The following is a 19511-nucleotide window of genomic DNA, read 5'->3' as shown; positions in this document are numbered from 1 at the left end:
CTTTGGGGTACACTGCTGGAGGTGCCCTTCCCGCTACATCTCACTGTGCATTTGCTGGTCAAGAGGAGGGGGAACAGGAAATGTGGTCCAGCCCCAAAGCCCATATCGAGCTGGTCTTGTCAGCAGTTACACTTGCCTCTCTAAGGTTTGCCTACTCAGGCTGCCTGCCTCCTCGACTTGAGATCTGACCTCAGAGGGCAGGGTCCCCATGCTGCACCTGTGACTCTCCCACCAGCCACAGCTCTTGTTACACCAACTGGACCCTTGACCCAACTGGGTCAGTCAGGTACCCTTGGTGCTGGAGCTGAGAGCAGTCACCTAGGATCAAGCTGGTGAGACCATCTTTGCCATGCGTGCACCAGTCAGAGAAAGCCATCTGCCTGGAGATACAGAGAAATTGGGGCAGCTGAGCTGAAAAGGCAGAGAAGAGACATGGAACCAGGGGGCTCTTAGCCTTGCAACCTCTGCACGTGATTTTGCTTGGGCTGCCATGACGGAGAACCACAGGCCGGGGGCCTTAAACAACAGGCACCTATTTCTACCAGCTCTGGGGACTAGAAGCCCAGATCAAGCCATCACAGGGTTGGTTCCTCCTGAGGCCTCTCTCCTTGGCTTGCAGACGGCCGTCTCCTCACTGTCCTCATGTGGCCTTCCCACCATGCATGTGTCTGGGTCCTCATCCCTCTTCTTATAAAGACACCAATCATACTGGATTAGGGTCCACCCATCTGATCTCATTTTACCCTAACTGACTCTTTAAATAAAGGCCCTGTCTCCAAATGCAGCTGCCTGCTGACATGCTGGAGCTTAGGACTTCAGCCCACCAACACAATTCAGCCCAGGACAGCTGCTTCTGACTTTCCAGCTCCTCCTTGTAGCACTTCACCCTGCCTGTACCTCCCATCCTTGGGATACAAGGTAACAAACTTTAACTTTTTTTTTTCTAGGATCACACCTGCAGCACATGGAAGTTTCCAGGCTAGGGGTCTAATCCAAGCTTCAGTTGCTGGCCTGCACCACAGTTCACAGCAATGCTGGATCCTTAACCCAATAAGTGAGTGAGGTCAGGGATCATACCCATGTCCTCATGAATACTAATTGGGTTTGTTACCCCTGAGTCACAGTGGGAACTCCAACAATTCTAATTTATGACCTGTGATCATTTGAGCCAATTTCTGCTCCTTCCAATCACATAATTCCCAACAAAAATACTCTTCTATAGCAAAAAATGCCCTGTGATTTTCCAGAATAGGAGGACCAGAAATGGTCCTCATTACATACACGAATTTTATTTTTTTTTTATATACTCCCTGTGGCATATGGAGTTCCCAGGCCAGGGATCATATCCAAACTGCAGTTGTGGATCCTTAACCCACTGTGCTGGGCCAGGAATTGAACCTTCGACCCAGCGCTTCAGAGGCACAGCTGATTCCATTGTGACACAGCGGGAACTCCATATATGAATTTTAAAGAGAACAATTCCCTGTGGCTCTCACTTTCTGAATCTGATGATGTTAGATGCACTGTCCTGGTTAGAATCCTGACTTTCTCCAGGAAACATAGAAAATAGTTTTGGATAGAGGAGTGTAAGGGGGTTCTAGGGATTTCAGAGTTGATCAAGGAAAGGACATGACCACCAGGTGGCAGTAGCACACACAGACTTGGTCCCTGGGGTAGGAGAGCATCCAGAGGCTTGAGTGCAGCTTGGAAGCAGAGGAGGATAAAGGAGCTCTGCCTGGGATAAGGGCCTGCGGGGTAGGTGATGTCTCTGGGCAGAGAATGTCTGGATTGGAGACCTACAAAGGGCACAGCCATGTGGGGTCTTCAAGGCTTCCAGCAGCTCTGTCTCCTCTACAGTCCACAGATATTAGGCACAGGGTCTCAGGGGATGTGAGGCAGACCAGCTCTAAATGGCTAAAAATCTGCTGATTGGAGTTATGTTTAAAATAAGTGGATGGGAGTTCCCGTCGTGGCACAGCGGTTAACAAATCTGACTAGGAACCATGAGGTTGCGGGTTCGGTCCCTGCCCTTGCTCAGTGGGTTAACAATCTGGCGTTGCCATGAGCTGTGGTGTAGGTCGCAGACGTGGCTCGGATCCCATGTTGCTGTGGCTCTGGCGTAGGCTGGCAGCTACAGCTCCAATTAGACCCCTAGCCTGGGAACCTCCATATGCCGTGGGAGCGGCCCAAGAAATGGCAAAAAGACCAAAAAAAATAAAAAACTAAAATAAAATAAAATAAAATAAAATAAGTGGATGGATAAATTTTTAATTTGGTTCCAGCAGACTTGGAAGCTAGGATGTCTCAGCTGCTGAGAAGAAATAATTCGAAGCTGACATACCTGGGCCACCTGTGGCTCATTCATGTAACAGGGAGGCATGGCTGCTGGCAAGAAGACAAAGGTAGGTGAGTCATTCTTTTACATTAATTAGACAACTATTGTGGAGTTTCTGATTAAACAAAGGGATGGATTCTGATTCCGTAAACACCCTAGGTGGAGCTGAACTCCATTAGTCAAACAGCCTTGAATGTCATCAAGGTTTGTTTCCTGTGACGAGAAAGACTCACATTTAAAACACTTGACCAAAAGATGGTTCCTTCGAAAGTACCCACATAGGATTTTCTTTAAAGCATCATGTGTGTGAATACATTTTTTTTCATAATTCAGAGTGTAATATTTTGATGTAGACTGCATTGTGTAAATTACTTCCAGGATGTCTAGGCTCCCCATGCTTTTGACAGGAAGGAATATGATGCCCCCCACATATATGCATTCTTAAGTTCACTTGCTTAGGTGTTGTAATACTTTATAACTTATTCTAAAGTTACCTAATAATTTATGTTATTAAATAATAAAATGAAAAAATATTGTTCAATTGAGCCATTTCACAAAGGAAAAAATATTCGGGTCGAATAAAAGATGACATTTAAAATTGTCCCTAAAAATATTTTTGTGTGGAAAAAAAATGAACATACTGATTAAACACAAACATAATAAAATGGCATGTCATTGAGAGGGATGGAGGTGACCTGAAGTAACCCAACAGGGGTGGAACTAGAGTTCCTGGCAGCCTGGCGGTTAAGGACTTGGCATTGCTACTGCTGGGGCTTGGGTCGTTGCTATGGTGCAGGATCGATCCCTGGCCCAGGAACTTCCATATGTCGAGGGCCCAGCCAAATAAATAAATCAAATGAACTCATAGATACAAAGAACAGATTGGTGGTTGCCAGAGGAGGGGGTGGGGTGAGCATGAGTAAAACTGGTGAAAGGAGTCAAAAGGTACACACTTCCAGTTCCAAAACGTATAAGTCCTGGGGATGTGATGTACAGCAGTGTGACTGTACTCAACTGTATTCTGTATTTGAAAATTGCTGGAGTTCCTGTCGTGGCTCAGTGGTTAATGAATCCGACTAGAAACCATGAGGTTGGGGGTTCAATCCCTGGCCTTGCTCAGTGGGTTAAGATCCGGCGTTGCCATGAGCTGTGGTATAGGTGGCAGACGCTGCTTGGATCCCACATTGCTGTGGCTCTGGCGGAGGCCAGTGGCTACAGCTCCGATTAAACCCCTAGCCTGGGAACCTCCATGTGCCGCAGGAACGGCCCTAGAAAAGGCAAAAAGACACACACAAAAAAAAAAAAAAAAAAGAAAAGAAAATCACTAAGGGTGTAATTCTTAAAAGATGTCATCACAAGAAAAAAGCAAAACTATGTGAGGTGATCGATGTCAATTACAGTGGTTGTGATCATTTTGAAATTAAGCAAGTATTGAAGGCTCATGTTATACACCTTGGACTAAAATAAGGATATGTGTCAACTATATCTCAGTAAAATGGGGGCGGGGGGAAGACGTCTTATCGGGAAGAAGATTGATACCTGCTTGCCGCTGACCCAGGAGCCACGTGACTTCAGCCAGCATCCGAGAACTGGGAAGGGCTAACATGTTCATTGCAGTCTGGGTACCATCTCAGACCCTGCATGATTCGTGACAGCTATGCATTTGCAATGCTGAAATTTCTTTTCTTAAAGAGGAACCCCAAGATTGTACAATCTTCAAGCTCCAGGGAATCTGGATCCACTCCGTTTATAGATTATGCTCATTTACATCAGTCTCCATATCCAATAGGACGATACTCTGACTTCCAGTATTGGGAAATATATTGAATTTGGTCTTTCTTAGCTGCTCCTATCTGTTACCTCACCTTCAAAGCTAGTACATAGTCCGGTTCTCAACTGCAGTGCCAAGAAACACTCGTGTCTTGTGATCAGCTCACAGGCACATCACGAGTCATTTGTTGTTGATAACTAAAGTAATGAAGTTTGGAATTACATTCTTTAAAGAAGTTTAGGGCTGCTTCAAGCTTACCTCTATAATGTCACACTTGTAAGGATGCATTCCTATTTATTTTTAGGATTCTTTCAGCTCCAAATATGAAGGGCCTAACTCGAAATGCTTAAACACGGGAATTTATTCTCTTGTATGGTAAGATGTCCCTAGAGAGGGGGTCTCCATGGATGGTTAATTCGGTGACCACAACCACATCAAAGTGCCAGGTTTATATCTGCATCATGTCAGCCAGCTCGCAAGACAGCGACAGCAACTAAAAGCAACTATAAACATCACACCTGTACACATCCACTTTTCAAGAGAAGAGACTGTCTCTTCCTTGGGTCTTTTTTGAAGAGTAAGAACTTTTTACCAGAAGCTCTTTCTTCCCAAAAATTTCCCTGCAGGTCATTTTGGTCATATGCCATTTCCTAAGCCACCTACTGACAAGAAGAGAATCTGAGTGACGGAGACAAGTGAACATTCACCCCCGATCCTGACGCTGGGACAGGCCCTCCATGAAGCATATGAGTTCCAGGGCAGTGGGAATCCCTGGACAAAAATCAGAGTCTGTGAGCAGAGAACCAATGCAATCTGGTTCCCACTGTCACTGTGATGAATGCCTTTCAATACAAGCAGCCCTCTCTGCTTGGTTCTGATAAGCAGGAAGTTCAGTTACCATGATTTAGGTGGAAAAACCTCCAGTTCTCACACTGACGATTCAAATTTCTGTTACCATGGTGTATTAACAATGAGTAATTGCAAAAAGCACAACCTTCACAGGTAGCTCCTCTGGGTGCTAAGTAAGTACCAGGTGTGCTTTATAATCAGGGGCCATCACATCCCCACTGACTTCAAAGATCATGATCTCTCTGAACTTGTACCACCATTCTTTTTTTTTTTTTTTCATTTTTTTAAAAATGTTATTGAAGGAGTTCCCACCGTGGCGCAGCGGTTAAAGAATCTGACTAGGAACCATGAGGTTGCAGGTTCAATCCCTGGCCTTGCTCAGTGGGTTAAGGATCTAGTGTTGCCGTGAGCTGTGGTGTAGGTCGCAGACGTGACTCGGATCCCGAGTTGCTGTGGCTCTGGAGTAGGCCGGTGGCTACAGCTCCGATTTTACCCCTAGCCTAGGAACCTCCATATGCCTCTGGAGCAGCCCTAGAAAAGGCAAAAAGACAAAAAAAAAGTTATTGAAGTATAGTTGGTTACAATGTTATGATCATTTCTGCTGTACAGCAGAGTGATCCAGTTATACAAGTACACACGTCCATTCTCCTTCAGATTCTCTTTCCACACAGATTACACAGAATATTGGGTAGAGTTCTCTGTGCCAGACAGCAGGTCCCCCTTGGCCAATCATTCCATAGACCTCAGTGTGCATATGTGCATTGAGAGAGGAATGGATAAAGAAGATGTGGCACATATATACAACGTACTAACACTTGGCCGTAAAAAAAGAATGAAATGATGCCATTTGCAGCAACATGGATGGACCTAGAGATTATCGTACTAAGTGAAAACAAACATCATATGATATCATTTATATGTGAAATATTTAAAAAGGATACAAACGCACCCCCATTCTTATGGTCACCCAGTGCCATGAAGAGCAAGGAGTGCTTGCACTAATTGGATCTGACGAGTCTGTAGTATTGACTCCTGTGATCAGTCCCATCTTTGTAAACCACAGCCCTCCCAGTGCTTCCAGGACCCACTGACGCCAGATTCCTCCCTCCTGCCACCTTTGTTGGGTTCTTTGGCCTCTCTCCCTTTGCCTATCTTTCAGGTGTTGGTGACCCAGATTCTGTCCTAGACTCTGTTTCTAACTCTCCATGTTCTTCCAGTTCTGCTCATTTGTAACAGTTACAACGTCTCTGATCTTAGGTGGTGATCAGGTGCTAAGGTAATCGTGATGAAAGGGGGAACTGATTTTCCAGGAGGAAAAGCAGGACAGCAAAGGCATCCCCTCTATTTCACAGTCTGGATTTAGGACAGAGCTACAGAGCCAGCTAGCTTTATCAATAAGAACATCTGTGAAACATCATTCATCCTCCCACCAGTGTCTGCTGAAGTGTACACTGTAACTGGTTCCAAGTGCTGGAACACTATGCAGCAACAGTTAGCAGATTTTAATTGGAGTTTTGTGATTGTTTTTTGTTTGTTTGTTTGTTTGTTTGTCTTTTTGCCATTTTCTTGGGCCACTCCTGCAGCATATGGAGGTTCCCAGGCTAGGGGTCCAATCAGAGCTGTAGCCGCTGGCCTACGCCAGAGCCACAGCAACACGGGATCCGAGCCCTGTCTCAACCTACACCACAGCTCACGGCAACGCTGGATCCTTAACCCACTGAGCAAGACCAGGGATCGAACCCACAACCTCATGGTTCCTAGTTGGATTCGTTAACCACTGAGCCACAACGGGAACTCCTAATTGGAGGTGCTACCCAAACCCCTGCCACTTAGCCCATTTATTATCCCAGTGGAAGAAATTACAGAGCCACAGAGAAGGGAGATAGTCAGAGGGTCTTCAGCAGTGCGAACCATGCCACACTCATTTGCCCATTAGGACAGGAAGTGCTATAAGTTGGAATGGACCAAACTAAAAATCTTGAGATCTCCTTTGCAGACATGGCTTGCTTTGTGAAATCGCAGTATTCCCAAAATCTTGGGCTAATCAGGTTCTTTAATTCCTTACATTAACATAGTGAGTTCCCATTTACAACAGACTCTGTGTAGGTTGTTAGTAGATATTTTCCTAACCATGCTAAATGGCAAAGAGGATCACTCTCATTCCTACAGAAGAGAAGAGAAATCTACATCTCCCAGAGATGCTCCCGGATTGTAAGTGATGGAGCCGTACTTAAATTAATACAGGTCTGATCTTTTAAACAGCCTAAGAGCCACTGAAAAGACTGCTGCTACTGTGATTGCTTTTGGAGAGCTAAGAATTCTCTTACAAATGTAAACTTCCAGTTTACTTTGTGGGCAATGCTAGAGAGTTTTATAAATCAGGTTTGTAGAGTAATATCCACCCGACTAGGCAGTACTGAACCCAGTTCTAAATAAAGCTGAAATTTGGTGGGTTGTGTGATCATTCTGGGCGTAGGTGCCAGCTCCTATCATATTTAGAACCCTGTGTTCTGAGGTGCTCAAGTTCACGCTGAGGAATTTGCTAAACAAATCCCTGGCAAGGAATCAGAGCACTGATTTCTCTGTATCCTTAAAACCTTTCCAATAGAAACGACAAAACATACTACCCAAGTCCATATTTCCTAAACTTTCAGAGCATCAATCTTGGAGTTTCTTCCTACTGTTTGAATCTGAACTCACTTGCTCCCCGAAAGGTGCAGGCTATTTATTTATTTTAAAAGTTAAAAGGAATAAAAACGTCTGCACTTTGAATTAGGACGCAATCAGAGCTAAGAATAACTGTTTTGTGTGTTTCTTATGGAAAAGGCAGGACGTGATCAGGCTCCCTCCCAAGCGGGGTAGGTGGGGTCTGGGCGAGTCTGCATGGGGCCCCTGGGGGCAGGTGTCTAGGCTGAGGCCGGCCGGGAATTTCAGCATTTGGCGACAGTGCCAGTTTGCCACAGTGATTTGGGACAGTATTTTAGAAGGTTTGGGGGGAGACGGCTCAGACACTTGCCTGGTATTTGGGGACTGTACTCAATGACAGCAGGGTCAGGAGGGAAAAAAAGAAAGCGGGAATGGGGATGGAGGAGAAGGGGAAGATACAGGCCTCAGAAAGAAAGGAGAGTGAAGAGAAGGCAGTGGAGTCAGAGCAGAGGGTGCCAGAACGCAGTGAGTGGGGAGGGGCGGGCAGGCGACGCGAGGGGCGGGCGGTCCTCCGGTCGGCAGGGGGCGCGCGCGACCTCCCCGCGTCCCGCCCCGCCCCCCGCCCGTCGCGCCTGCGCCGTCGCGCCGCCTCGCCCGGGATGCTGCTGCCGCTGTTGCGGAGTAGCTGCTTCCCTTCCTCCTCCCCCGGCGGTAGCGGCGGCGGCGGCAGCGGCGCGGAGCGGACGCGGGCGCCGGGGGCCGGCCGGCGGCACAGCTGCAGCGCGGAGACTGCGGGCCGCCGGGGCCGCTCGAGCGCGCGCTCGCCCAGCCCGGGGCCGATCCGGGGCGCGCGGCGGAGGCCGAAGGGGCGCGGGGGCCCGGGGCGCGCGGCTGGCGGCGGGCCGCGCGGGGGCCGCATGCGTGCATGGATCCGGGCGCCGCGCTGCAGAGGCGGCCCGCGGGCGGCGGCGGCCTGGGCACGGGCTCCCCCGCGCTGTCGGGCGGCCAGGCCCGCCGGCGGAAGCAGCCCCCTCGGCCGGCCGACTTCAAGCTGCAGGTCATCATCATCGGCTCCCGCGGCGTGGGCAAGACCAGCCTGATGGAGCGCTTCACGGACGACACCTTCTGCGAGGCCTGCAAGTCCACCGTGGGTAAGGCTGCCGCCGGCCGGGCCGTGCGTGCGGAGACTGTCGGGGGGAGCCCCTCTGCCCCTGCCCGAGGCCTGGTGGAAACCCCTGGGCCCCCTCGCGGACTTATCCTGGGCATCCGCGCTACGCCGTCACAAGGCTGGGCGATGCGCGGGGCAGGTCCAGCCCGGAGACAGTGTGAGCATCTCTCCGCAGAAACCCGGCCCCACCTCCTCACGGGAAAGAGGTGGTGCCAAGTGGGGGGCGGGCAGTGTGGTGAACTCAGGCTGTGCGCCGGCTAGATGGCCAGAGTGGGTCATCTGTGGGCAGTTTGGATGTCTTCGCTTTGCCTTACAAGGGGGAGTGTTTTCCGTTTATTTTCTAATTTTGAACTCACTTTTAGGTTGCGCTGAAATAATGAAGTTTTAAATTCCCCGTGGAGGATCTCTGGGGAATATTCAGACTAACACCACATCAAGTTTCTTCTTTTATCTGTAAATGCGGGGCAAAGGGACTTCACCTGTGTTTGTCCGTGACCTCAAATAGCCCAGGGGCTCCCATAGTAAGGAGGCGGCCTCGGGCACCACCAGGTGGGTGAAGTACAGGGGTAACTACAGGACGGGCCGGTCAGGAAGTATAACGTCCTCAGGATGTAAAATTGAAACTGCAGGGAAGTTTTCTGATGAAGTCAGGCGCACACGCCTTGGCTTGAGGCCAGTCAAGTCAGTGGGTAACAGTGGTTTCTATGGAAAACCCCTTAGAAGGGATCAGAGGCAGGGGGATCCCAAAGATAAGATAGTTCTTCAAAATGAAGTGCAGTCATCTCCAGTAACAGGCAGGTGTGTTTAGTCATGGGCAGGACGTCCCGTCCCAGGGGAGGTCTAAGAAACAGTGACTAAATAGTATGTAAATATGAAATTCAGAATTTAAAAATCTCTTTCCAGGGAATTCCCGTCGTGGCTCAGGGGTAATAAACCCCACTGGTATCCATGAGGATACTATCCTTGAGGTTTGATCCCTGGCCTTGCTCAGTGGGTTAAGGATCTGGTGTTGCGATGAGCTGCAGTGTAGGTTGCAGACACGGCCTGGATCTAGTGTTGCTGTGGCTGTGGTGTAGGCCAGTGGCTGCAGCTCTGATTGGACCCCTGGCCTGGGAAATTCCATGTGTGGTAGGTGCAGCCCTAGAAAGACACCAAAAAAACCCTCATTCCTCATGTTGAACCTATTGTAACCAATGGTGGCTCCAAGGTGATACAATTTGAGGTTGTCAAGTAACAGAATAGTACCACATTTAAAATGTCTTATTGGAAAATTCACCTCCCTCGATGTGTTTTGTCTTTTTGTTTTGTTTATGAGAATGTATTCCCTTTAATGCCTTTTTAGTAATAGCTCATGTTGGATGTACATATGCTCTCTGTACCCTGTTTGTTTTTAAGATCTTGGCCTTAAAGATCTTAAGGGATCATGATATTAAAGCTCAACATAGCTTAGTCCTGTCTCAAATATCCAATCTTGGATCATATAAAGCACAGGAAGTTATTAAACAATCAAATGAGGGTTTATAATGTTATTTTAGTACCTGGCATGAATAAAACAGCTGAAAGCAATTCAAAATTGTCCATCTTTCATGGCTCTGCACTTAAAAACATAGAAAAATGAAGACTAATATAGTTGTGCTGTGTGATGAAGAGAAACTAGTGTAGGCATAATGGGGAACAGGGCTTGGGTGGTTGGAAGGTGAGGTGGGATGACACAGGCGGCTTTAGGATGGGTCAAGGAGAGATGAGGGGAGGTTCAAGCCAGGGCCACAGTGGCCTGGCATCCCCACAATCAGGGAAAGACTCCTTAGGGGACATTAGGAATGACTGCTCCAGGACCTTGAAGCATTGGGCACAGCACTGGCAGGAGACATTGCGGCTAACTGGGCAGGGTTGCATCAGGTCTTTGGGAATCAGGAAGAAACTGAGAGGTGAGGTGATGAGGCAGTTGGTTTCTCTGACCCCTTGACAAAACAGACCTAAAAGCGCACACGCACACACACATGCCCTCGTCTCCCACCCGCTGCCACCGTGGGCTTCCTCCTGCATTTGTATTTTGTCCTGCTCATTTTTGTTTCATAGTTTATAGTTCTTGACTTGATCAGTGTTTAATTGTGGGAGGTTCAGAGAAAGAGGGTAGCTTCTGGTCTCACCTACAGTATGCGGACACTTTGAGAAAGTTACTATCCCTCAGTCCTCCCCAGTCTCAGCCCCGAGTTGCTTTTTCCTTCACTTACTGAGCACCTGCTGTGTGCTGGTGCTGGGCTGCCCACAGGGGACTGAGTATGACCAGGACAAGAGCCAGGGGAGCAGGATGCTTCAGGTGGACGAGGGCAGCATAGCAGTGTGTACAGACCCTCCAGTAGCGAGTTGGCGGAATGCTGTAGACATAAGTTCATTCCTGGAGTTCCTTTAGAAAGACGTATTTAAATGCGGCGCTGGGTGTGCTGTGGGGATGTGGTTGCCCACCTGAACTTCTCCTGCCTGAGCAGATAGCTCATAGGGTCCTTCCAACACCAGTTGTTGAGTGTCTCCTCAGAGTTGTCTCCTTGGAGCACAGTCAACTCCACACTCTCCTCCTCAGGGCCACGTGCCCTGTCCTGGCTGGCCCGTGTGCTCCTTGGACGCAGGGTCTGGAAAGACCTTGCGCCCTTGGCCTGGGGCAGGCGCCGATCTGGGAGCGTCACTGGAGTGACGGCCTCGAGGGCCTCAGGCTGCAGGTATCTCTGGCAAGTGCCTTTTTAAAGCACATCAGACTCACTGGACTTTCTATAAAAGACAGTAGTGGGACTGCCAAGCGACTTGGGATAATAAACCTATTTTGTAAAATTTTAAGTGAGCAAAATGGTTTTTTTGTATCATTAACCAAATCAGAGTTAATTTAGTTTGAAAGAGATGCAACTCACCAGGCTATGGAAAGCTAAAAAGAGTTTTTAGGGGAGTTCCCATCATGGCTCAGTGGTTAACGAATCCCGACCAGGAAACATGAGGTTGTGGGTTCGATCCCTGGCCTCACTCAGTGGGTTAAGGATCTGGCATTGCCGTGAGCTGTGGTGTAGGTTGCAGACGCAACCCGGATCTGGCGTTGCTGTGACTCTGGTGTAGGCTGGCAGCTATAGCTCCGATTAGACCTCTAGCCTGGGAACCTCCATATGCTACAGGATTGGCCCTAGAAAAGACCAAAAAAAAAAAAAAATAGTTTTTAATAATTGATCTATTAATAGAAATTGCCTAGGTGGAGTATTACTTTCAAATGGGGTTTTATATTCATAGAATTGAGTTATTTAGTATGATGTAGCCAGCATAGTGTGACAGGTCCTTTAAAGGGCACAGGAGCAACTTTTTGAAGTTTGAAATAATGGGGAAAAAAGCTAGTCGATTGTAGAGATTCACAATGCTAATACAAAAAAAAAATTGATAGTGTGTTTGTTACCCTTTGTTTTTTATGTAACTGTTGAAAGCTAGCTGTTGGAGTTCCTGCCTGTGTCATAGTGGAATCCTTGGCATCTCGGGAGCACCGGCATGCAGGTTTGATCCCTGGCCTAGGAACTCCACATGCTGTAGGAGGGCCAAAAAAGGAAAAACAAAAACAAAAAAAACCTAGCTGTTAATTTTGATTTTTTGTTTCTGTTCTGCTTTTTAGGGCCACACCCTCAGCATATGGAGGTTCCCAGGCTAGGGGTCCAATCAGAGCTACAGCTATGGCCTACACCACAGCCGTGGCAATGACAGATCCTCAACCCACTGAGCGAGGCCAGGGATCAGACCCCCAACCTCATGGTTCCTAGTTGGATTTGTTTCCAATGCGAGCGAAGGGAACTCCATGTTAATTTTGTTGTTGTTTGTTTTTTTGTTTTGCTTTTTGGGGCCATACTCTTGGCATGTGGAGGTTCCCAGGCTAGGGGTCCAATTGGAACTATAGCTACTGGCCTACGCCACAGCCACACAACGCAGGATCTGCATCTTCGACCTGCACCACAGCTCGTGGCAACGCTGGATCCTTAACCCACTGAGCGAGGCCAGGGGTTGAACCTGAATCCTCATGGATCCTGGTCGGGTTCATTAACCACTGAGCCACAAAGGGAACTCCATGTTAATTTTGCCTTGATTGAAATGTTTTTACTAGGCAGCATTTCCTACCACCATCATCAAAGCAGCATTGCATTCTAGAAAAACACTGAAGTAAGATTAAGGAGACTGGGCTCTTAATTTAAGTTCTGTCACAAGGTAGCATGTGACTGTGGATAAGCAATGTATTGTCTTTGCGTGTAGAAGATTACGTTCTATTAGTGGGAGCTGCAGTTTTTGAGCAGTGCCCTGTACCAGCAAAAGTACACTCTTTACCTCACAACAGTCCTGAAAGTTTCCCCATTTACAGATGAGGAAGCAAAGTCCCAGAGGGTAGACAGCTCACCCATGATGGCACAGTGGTTAGCAGGTGGTCAGGGCCAGGGCTGCAAGTGACTTCTTTCTGTCTGTTCCTTAGCTTACTTTGAGATTTAAATTTACTTTACTCTGAAAATTCTGATGCTTTGGAATCAGAAACCATGAAACCCTTTCCTACTTGTCTAATTTGGTCCTCCCCACAGCCCTGTGAAGGGAGTGATGTCATCGATCTCTGGTATCCTTGAAATTGACTTTTAACAATGCCCCTATCATTCATTATTTTTCTCTGGATGTTAAAGTAATGCTCTATGAATTGCATTTCTTACCGAATAATCAGTCATTCAAATATTCCAAGCCTCTCACATCTTTAGGAAAGCGCCCCCAAGTTTGGTGTATTTAAATAGAGGAAAAGAAGGAGTACAACAGTTTAGACCAGAATTCTGATTTTCCTGGGCAGCAAAGTTTCTTCCAAAGTGTTGGGGGCCACATAGAATTGCCAATTCATTTATTTTGCCACAGAAGGACATTTTTGAGAAATTCACTATCACCAACTTTTTCTTTTTTTTTTTTTTTGCTCTTTTCAGGGCCACACCCATGGCATATGGAGGTTCCCAGGCTAGGGGTCCAATCAGAGCTGCAGCCACTGGCTTCCACCACAGCCACAGCAACACCAGATCCAAGCCATGTCTGTGACCTACACCATAGCTCACGGCAACGCCAGATCCCCAACCCACTGAGCTGAGGCCAGGGATCGAACCCACAACCTCATGGATTCGTTGCCACTGAGCCAGGACGGATACTCCCACTAACTTTCAAAAAAAAAGAAAAAAAGAAGACAATGACTTAACAAACATAGACCCCCCCCCCCCCCAAAAAAAAATAGGAAAGACAGTATCAGAATTTAAAAGTTCTTTAAATTCAGTTCGAGAACCTCACTTCTCTGCATTTTTCTCATTTTATAGCAATTCTTTAATTTCACAGCCTGGCCCCTGAAGTGTAGGTGGTCTTAGAAGGTGGTAGCGCTGGACAGAGCCCTCTTCTCATGCACTTACTTAGTGTGGTCTCTTCTCAGAGAGATTGTGTAGCTTTGAGTCCCATGTGGGTAGAGGGCGCCCTCCTTTCCCAGGACGGAGAGGCCTCATGGTGCAGGTGCTTCTGTTTCAGCAGGGCCAGCAGTAAAGTGAGTGGAAGGCAGAACCGAGGGGTCCAAGGAACAGGGAATGTAAATGCTGGGCAGGAGTCACCATCTAAGGATTGGCCTTGAGTGTCAGGGGACAGGATGGATGAGATGCAGGCCACCAGCGTCTGGTCCCCTCTGCCTACAAGCAGTAGAACTGCTGTCGAGGGAAACTGAATGCTTGTTCTTTACTTTGGAAATTTAGGTAAGAGATTTTTGCTCGGAAGCTTGAATGAACATTTGATACTGGATTAAAATTCTAGGAGTTCCCACTGTGGTACAGTAGGTTAAGAATACAACTGCAGGGGAGTTCCCATCAAGGCACAGTGGTTAACGAATCCAACTAGGAAACATGAGGTTGTGGGTTAAGGATCTGACATTGCCGTGGGCTGTGATTTAGATTGCAGACTCAGCTCAGATTCCACACTTCTGTGGCTGTGGCATAGGCCAGTGGCTGCAGCTCCGATTAGCCTGGGAACCTCCGTATGTTATGGGAAGCGGCCCAAGAAAAGGCAAAAAGACAAAAAAAAAAAAAAAAAAAAAAAGAATCCAACTGCAGAAATTCCCATCTTGGCACAGCGGTAGTGAACTCAACTAGTATCCATGAGGTTGTGGGTTTGATTCCTGGCCCCCTTACTGAGTGGGTTAAGGATCTGGCATTGCCGTGAGCTGTGGTGTAGGTCACAGACATGGCTCAGATCCCGAGTTGCTATGACTGTGGTATAGACCAGCAGCTGCAGTTCTGATTCAGCCCTTAGCATGGGAACCTCCATATGCCAAAGGGGTGGCTCTTAAAAATTAAATAAAATAAAATAATCCAACTGCAGAGGCTTGGGTCCCTGCAGAGATGAGGGTTTGATCCCCAGCCTGGCACAGTGGGTTAAAGGATCCAGCATTGCTGAAGCTGTAGATGGGATTCAACCCCTGGCCCAGGAACTTCCATATGGCTCCGGTGCAGCAATTTAAAAAAAATTTTTTTTAGTAAATAAAGTTCTAAGCTGTGTGTTTTATGTTGCTCTCCTGTGATCACATGCAGTCTTTCCGGCCACGGCTGAGCTGAGTGTTTCACTTACAGGGAAGTTAGGGAGAGTCGTCCTGAATTCCTACCCACTCCAGTGTCAGCCCTTCCCCTGCCAGGGTGACGTGACACGGTGACTCGGACAGAGTTTCTGTGCCACCATATGCTGTTGATGGTTTGGCTTATTTCATGAACTTAATGCAGGCTGGTAGGCTTGTGCAGACGTACGTGTGGAATAAAGTAGCTGTCTTTCAGAGAAAGAGTGGCAAGTTGAGACCAGGTTATTGAGGTTGAATAAAAGTCTATTTAAAGACCTGGCTTATGTGCATTCAGCCTTTCTTTCACTGTCAGGCACTCGCTAAAGAAGAAAGGTCGGCTTGTATGTGGTGGTAAGGATCCAGATTCTTCGAGATTGCCTCTTCTGCAGCTTGGGAACTCACTTTAGAAGGCAGACAAGGGTCCTTGGAGAACTGACAGGTCCAAAATATTCTCCAGCTTTGTGTGTCAGCAACATGATTCTAATGAAGTGTGTGTTTGCGTTTGTAAGGAACACATAGCTTTGTACAGTAGTCAGCAAATATTTCCTGAGCGGCTCCTTCCACTTCCGTAAGTCATACTGCTGGCTGCTTCACGGGGCCTAGGGCTACCTGCTTACCTGGCCTGTCCCTTTCAGGAGGAGAGGTGAGTCTCGGAGATGCCGGATGAAATGTTAGCAGAAGGTAAAAAGCTGCGCTCCTTCAGCAGAGGAAGAAATGGACTCTTTTTGTCCTTTAACATTTGGAAAGTATTTAGAAAACCAGAACCACGGGCCTAAATAGTATCCAAATTGGATGTGATTATGTTTTATTTTTTTAATCCTTCAACTTTAAAACCAGAAAACACAACACAGGCTTAACGGAACACTGCATGCCATCAGAAAGCTTTTCCCCCAAATCTGAGCTCCTATGGTTTGGTGTCTGGTGCTGATGTAATGCCTTCTCAGTTTACAAACCAGACAACAACTTGCAGATGCACCTGGGCAAGCTTGGGGTGGGAGTTGCCCTTGAATAACTCTCCTAGCTGTCCTTGACGCTTCGGGGCCCCTGAAGGCAGGTGCAGGGGGAAGGACCACCCTCCAAGGCCTGCTACACACACACACACCTATAGCCAAACCTTCATTTTTGATTGGTTTGGCCTTTCTCCTTGGCCTCTCCTGTCATTCTAGGTGCTACCTGGGGATGTGATCGGTGGGAAGAGTATGGGTGTGGCGACTGGATGGATGGTTGGTCCAGGGTTCAAGTCCCAGCTGTACTCACATGTTGTCACTGTGTGTTTAGGCCAGTGACTTACTTAATTGTTTCCTCTTTCGTAAAAAGAAAAATGAGATAGAACTTAGACTCTTTTCTGTCTCCTGCTGTAGGAATGAATGAGCGTGAAGTACCTTTCATACTTGGGCCAGAAAAGGCTTAACTATGCTCCCTTATACTCCCTTTTTTTGGGGGGCGGGGGCACTTACAGCATGTGAAAGTTCCCAGGGCCATGGATCAAACCCTCACCACAGCAGTGACAACACCAGATCCTTAACCTGCCGCGCCAGGAGGGAACTCCTCTTACCCTCTTATGTTACAGATGCAAAAACTCTGAAACACTCCAAAAAAAAAAATAGTTCTTGCCCTTTAGCAACACGTACAGGTGGGCGGGGAGTGTCAGAAGGTAAACACATGACCTGGGTAAAAGTCCTTGGACCTCGCCTGCGTTTTACAGGTCCATCTGAGCAGCCATGAAGTTAGTATTTTTTGCAATTGAAGGAAATACTACTGATCCATCATTTGATCATCTGGGGTTTTTTTTGTTTTTTTGTTTTGTTTTGTTTTTAATTCCCAGCTCTTCCTCCCCCATCAGTTTTTTCTTCCCCTTGTGACCAAGAGGTGGAAATGAGTCGGTGCGTCTCAGACAGGAGTCTGTGTGGAGGCAGAGGACAGGGCCAGGCCTGCTGCTGTGGGGGCGATCTTGTCCCGGCCGGCCAGCCCCTCACTCATTCTCTTACAGTATTTTCTTAGCAACACAAAACTCTTTTTTGAGGTTAAATACAAGTTTACTGCTGCCTCCCAGTGGTTCCTTCCTTTTCTTACCTTCAGGTGAGCCTGCAGGTGAGCTGGGAGGAGCCAGGCTACCCAGGTGCAAATCTGTGCCCTCCCACTTACCAACTTATGGACTCAGGCAAGGTCCCGGCACACTGGCCTCAGTTTTTCATCTGTTGAATGGGGATGGTGACAGTATCTCTGTGACACTGTCAAGCATATCCCTGCAACCAGGTACACAGAGCCCTTCGAGCAGCACCTGAAGTGCTGCAAACATATGACAGTTAGCTCTCCGCCCGATGGGAAGGGAACACATCCTTTCCTGTAGCCCTTTCCTGTGTGCACCATGACTGGCCCACCTCTCCTGCCAGGCTCCATGGGCACACTCCGTGCCCCTCCTCCCTGAAGCCCAGGACCCCAGACTCCCCTGTCTGTGCCTAAAGAAATTTGTGTGTGGCAGGGCCTGTTCCAGCCAAGTTCAGGGCCACGACCTGCACAGTCAGAATCAGAGACATTGGTGGACTCAGGGCACAGGCTGGACAAGTCTGGACAGAGAGAGGGGCAGGTCCTATTGGATGTTTAATGTCCTCAGGCCTGAGAGTGTTTTTTAATGACGTTCACTCATTTTGACTATTTTAGTAGAACCTACTCCTGAGACAGAATATCATAGTTACCATACTTTGTTTCTGTTTTGTTGACCTCTCCTAACTCGGCTTAAGTCGGAAAAGCCGAAGGGTATTAAATAGGGTTTCAGGTTCAGGTGCCTCCTGTGGACAGTATATGAGACGGTCTGCCGGCAGCCAGTTTGCGTTGTCTGTACTCAGAGGGTGCTGTCCTGCGGGAGTTCGTCCTGTGCCCTCCCCGTAGGCGGTGGTCAGGTGGAAGGCCAGCCTCATAGTCAAGGGGTAGTTTTCTGGGGTTAATTTCTTTTGATCTCTGTGACCTTGACATATTTCTTAGGGTTTTTTTGTTTGTTTTGTTTTTTCTTACTATCAACTCAGTGAAAATGCTGGGAGGTCTCTCCATCTGTAGAAACATTATGTCCAGAATTGGGCGACACCATAAAAGATAAATGAAACGTCCTTGGAAGAAAAGCCTGTGTGTGAACCTAAGGTAGTTAGTATGAATTGGCAGTGACATTGTGACCACTGCTTGGATTGGGACATTTCAAAGTCTGGGAAACCCTTCATCCTTCTGAAAGAGTTAAGTAAACCACAGCCACAGTCTGGTGCCAACCCCAGGTCTCTGCTGCTGGGGGACGGGGAGAAGGGGAGGGACACTCAGCTGTCATCACAGCACTGGCCACTCTGTTATTTTTGCTTTTATTTAGCTTTTTGCTGAAAGGGAATGTTAAGAAAGAAGCTTCTGTTTACTTTTGCATTTTCATTTTTGTAACTTTATGCCCAGGCAAAAAAAGTAATAGTCCTATTTTTGGGGGGAAATGTTTTGCCTCAAGGGAGCTCAGCAGTCTTATCAGCACTAAGTACAACAATACTTTATGCTCTTGCTAAGAGTTATGAAAGATAAATCCAAAGCTGATAGTACTGGTGAAGCTTTGTTCTTTAACAACTTGGTTATGGTGATTCTGGGCCATTTGCAGAAATTTTTGCACTTTTCTTTTTTCCATGCATCTGACCTTTATCGTAACAATCTTTGGTGTGGGCTGTTACAAATTTGAATCTAGGTTTTTCCCCTCAACCAGCAGCATGTGATAGAACCTTCAAGTAAATGACTTTGGCCTCTCCACTCGAAGTGTCCTATGAGATGAGGAAAGCAGTGCTGGCTCGTTGGGCGGCTGGAGGAGCCCACATTTTGCACATCAGGCACAGGGGGTCGGATAGGTGCCCACTGTCATTGTTATTAAAGGAAGTTAAAATCAAGAAGACTTGGGAGTTCCTGTTGTGGTGCAGCGGAAATGAATCCGACTAGGAACCATGAGGTTGTGGGTTCAATCTCTGGCCTTGCTCAATGGGTTAAGGATCCCGTGTGGCCATGAGCTGTGGTGTATGGTCGCAGACGTGGCCCTCAAAAGACAAAAAGAAGACGATTCGACTGGACCAGTCGTATCTCTAGCCATTGATGGCAGGATTGCAGCCCTGTGAGC

The 19511-nt window shown here is 47.6% G+C and overlaps 1 protein-coding gene across 1 annotated transcript in view; it reads left to right on the top strand.

The window, feature by feature from the left end:
• Positions 8502–19511, top strand: part of RAB12 (RAB12, member RAS oncogene family) — a 28403-nt gene continuing 17393 nt past the window's right edge. Inside the window, exon 1 of the mRNA XM_021096067.1 lies at positions 8502–8752. Within this exon, the coding sequence (XP_020951726.1) occupies positions 8527–8752 (226 nt within the window). The 5' untranslated portion in view covers positions 8502–8526. The remainder of the gene's footprint in view (positions 8753–19511) is intronic.

The sequence above is a fragment of the Sus scrofa genome, chromosome 6, assembly GCF_000003025.6.
Source record: "Sus scrofa isolate TJ Tabasco breed Duroc chromosome 6, Sscrofa11.1, whole genome shotgun sequence".
Lineage (NCBI taxonomy): Eukaryota > Metazoa > Chordata > Mammalia > Artiodactyla > Suidae > Sus > Sus scrofa.
This window is presented reverse-complemented; position numbering and strand designations above follow the sequence as displayed.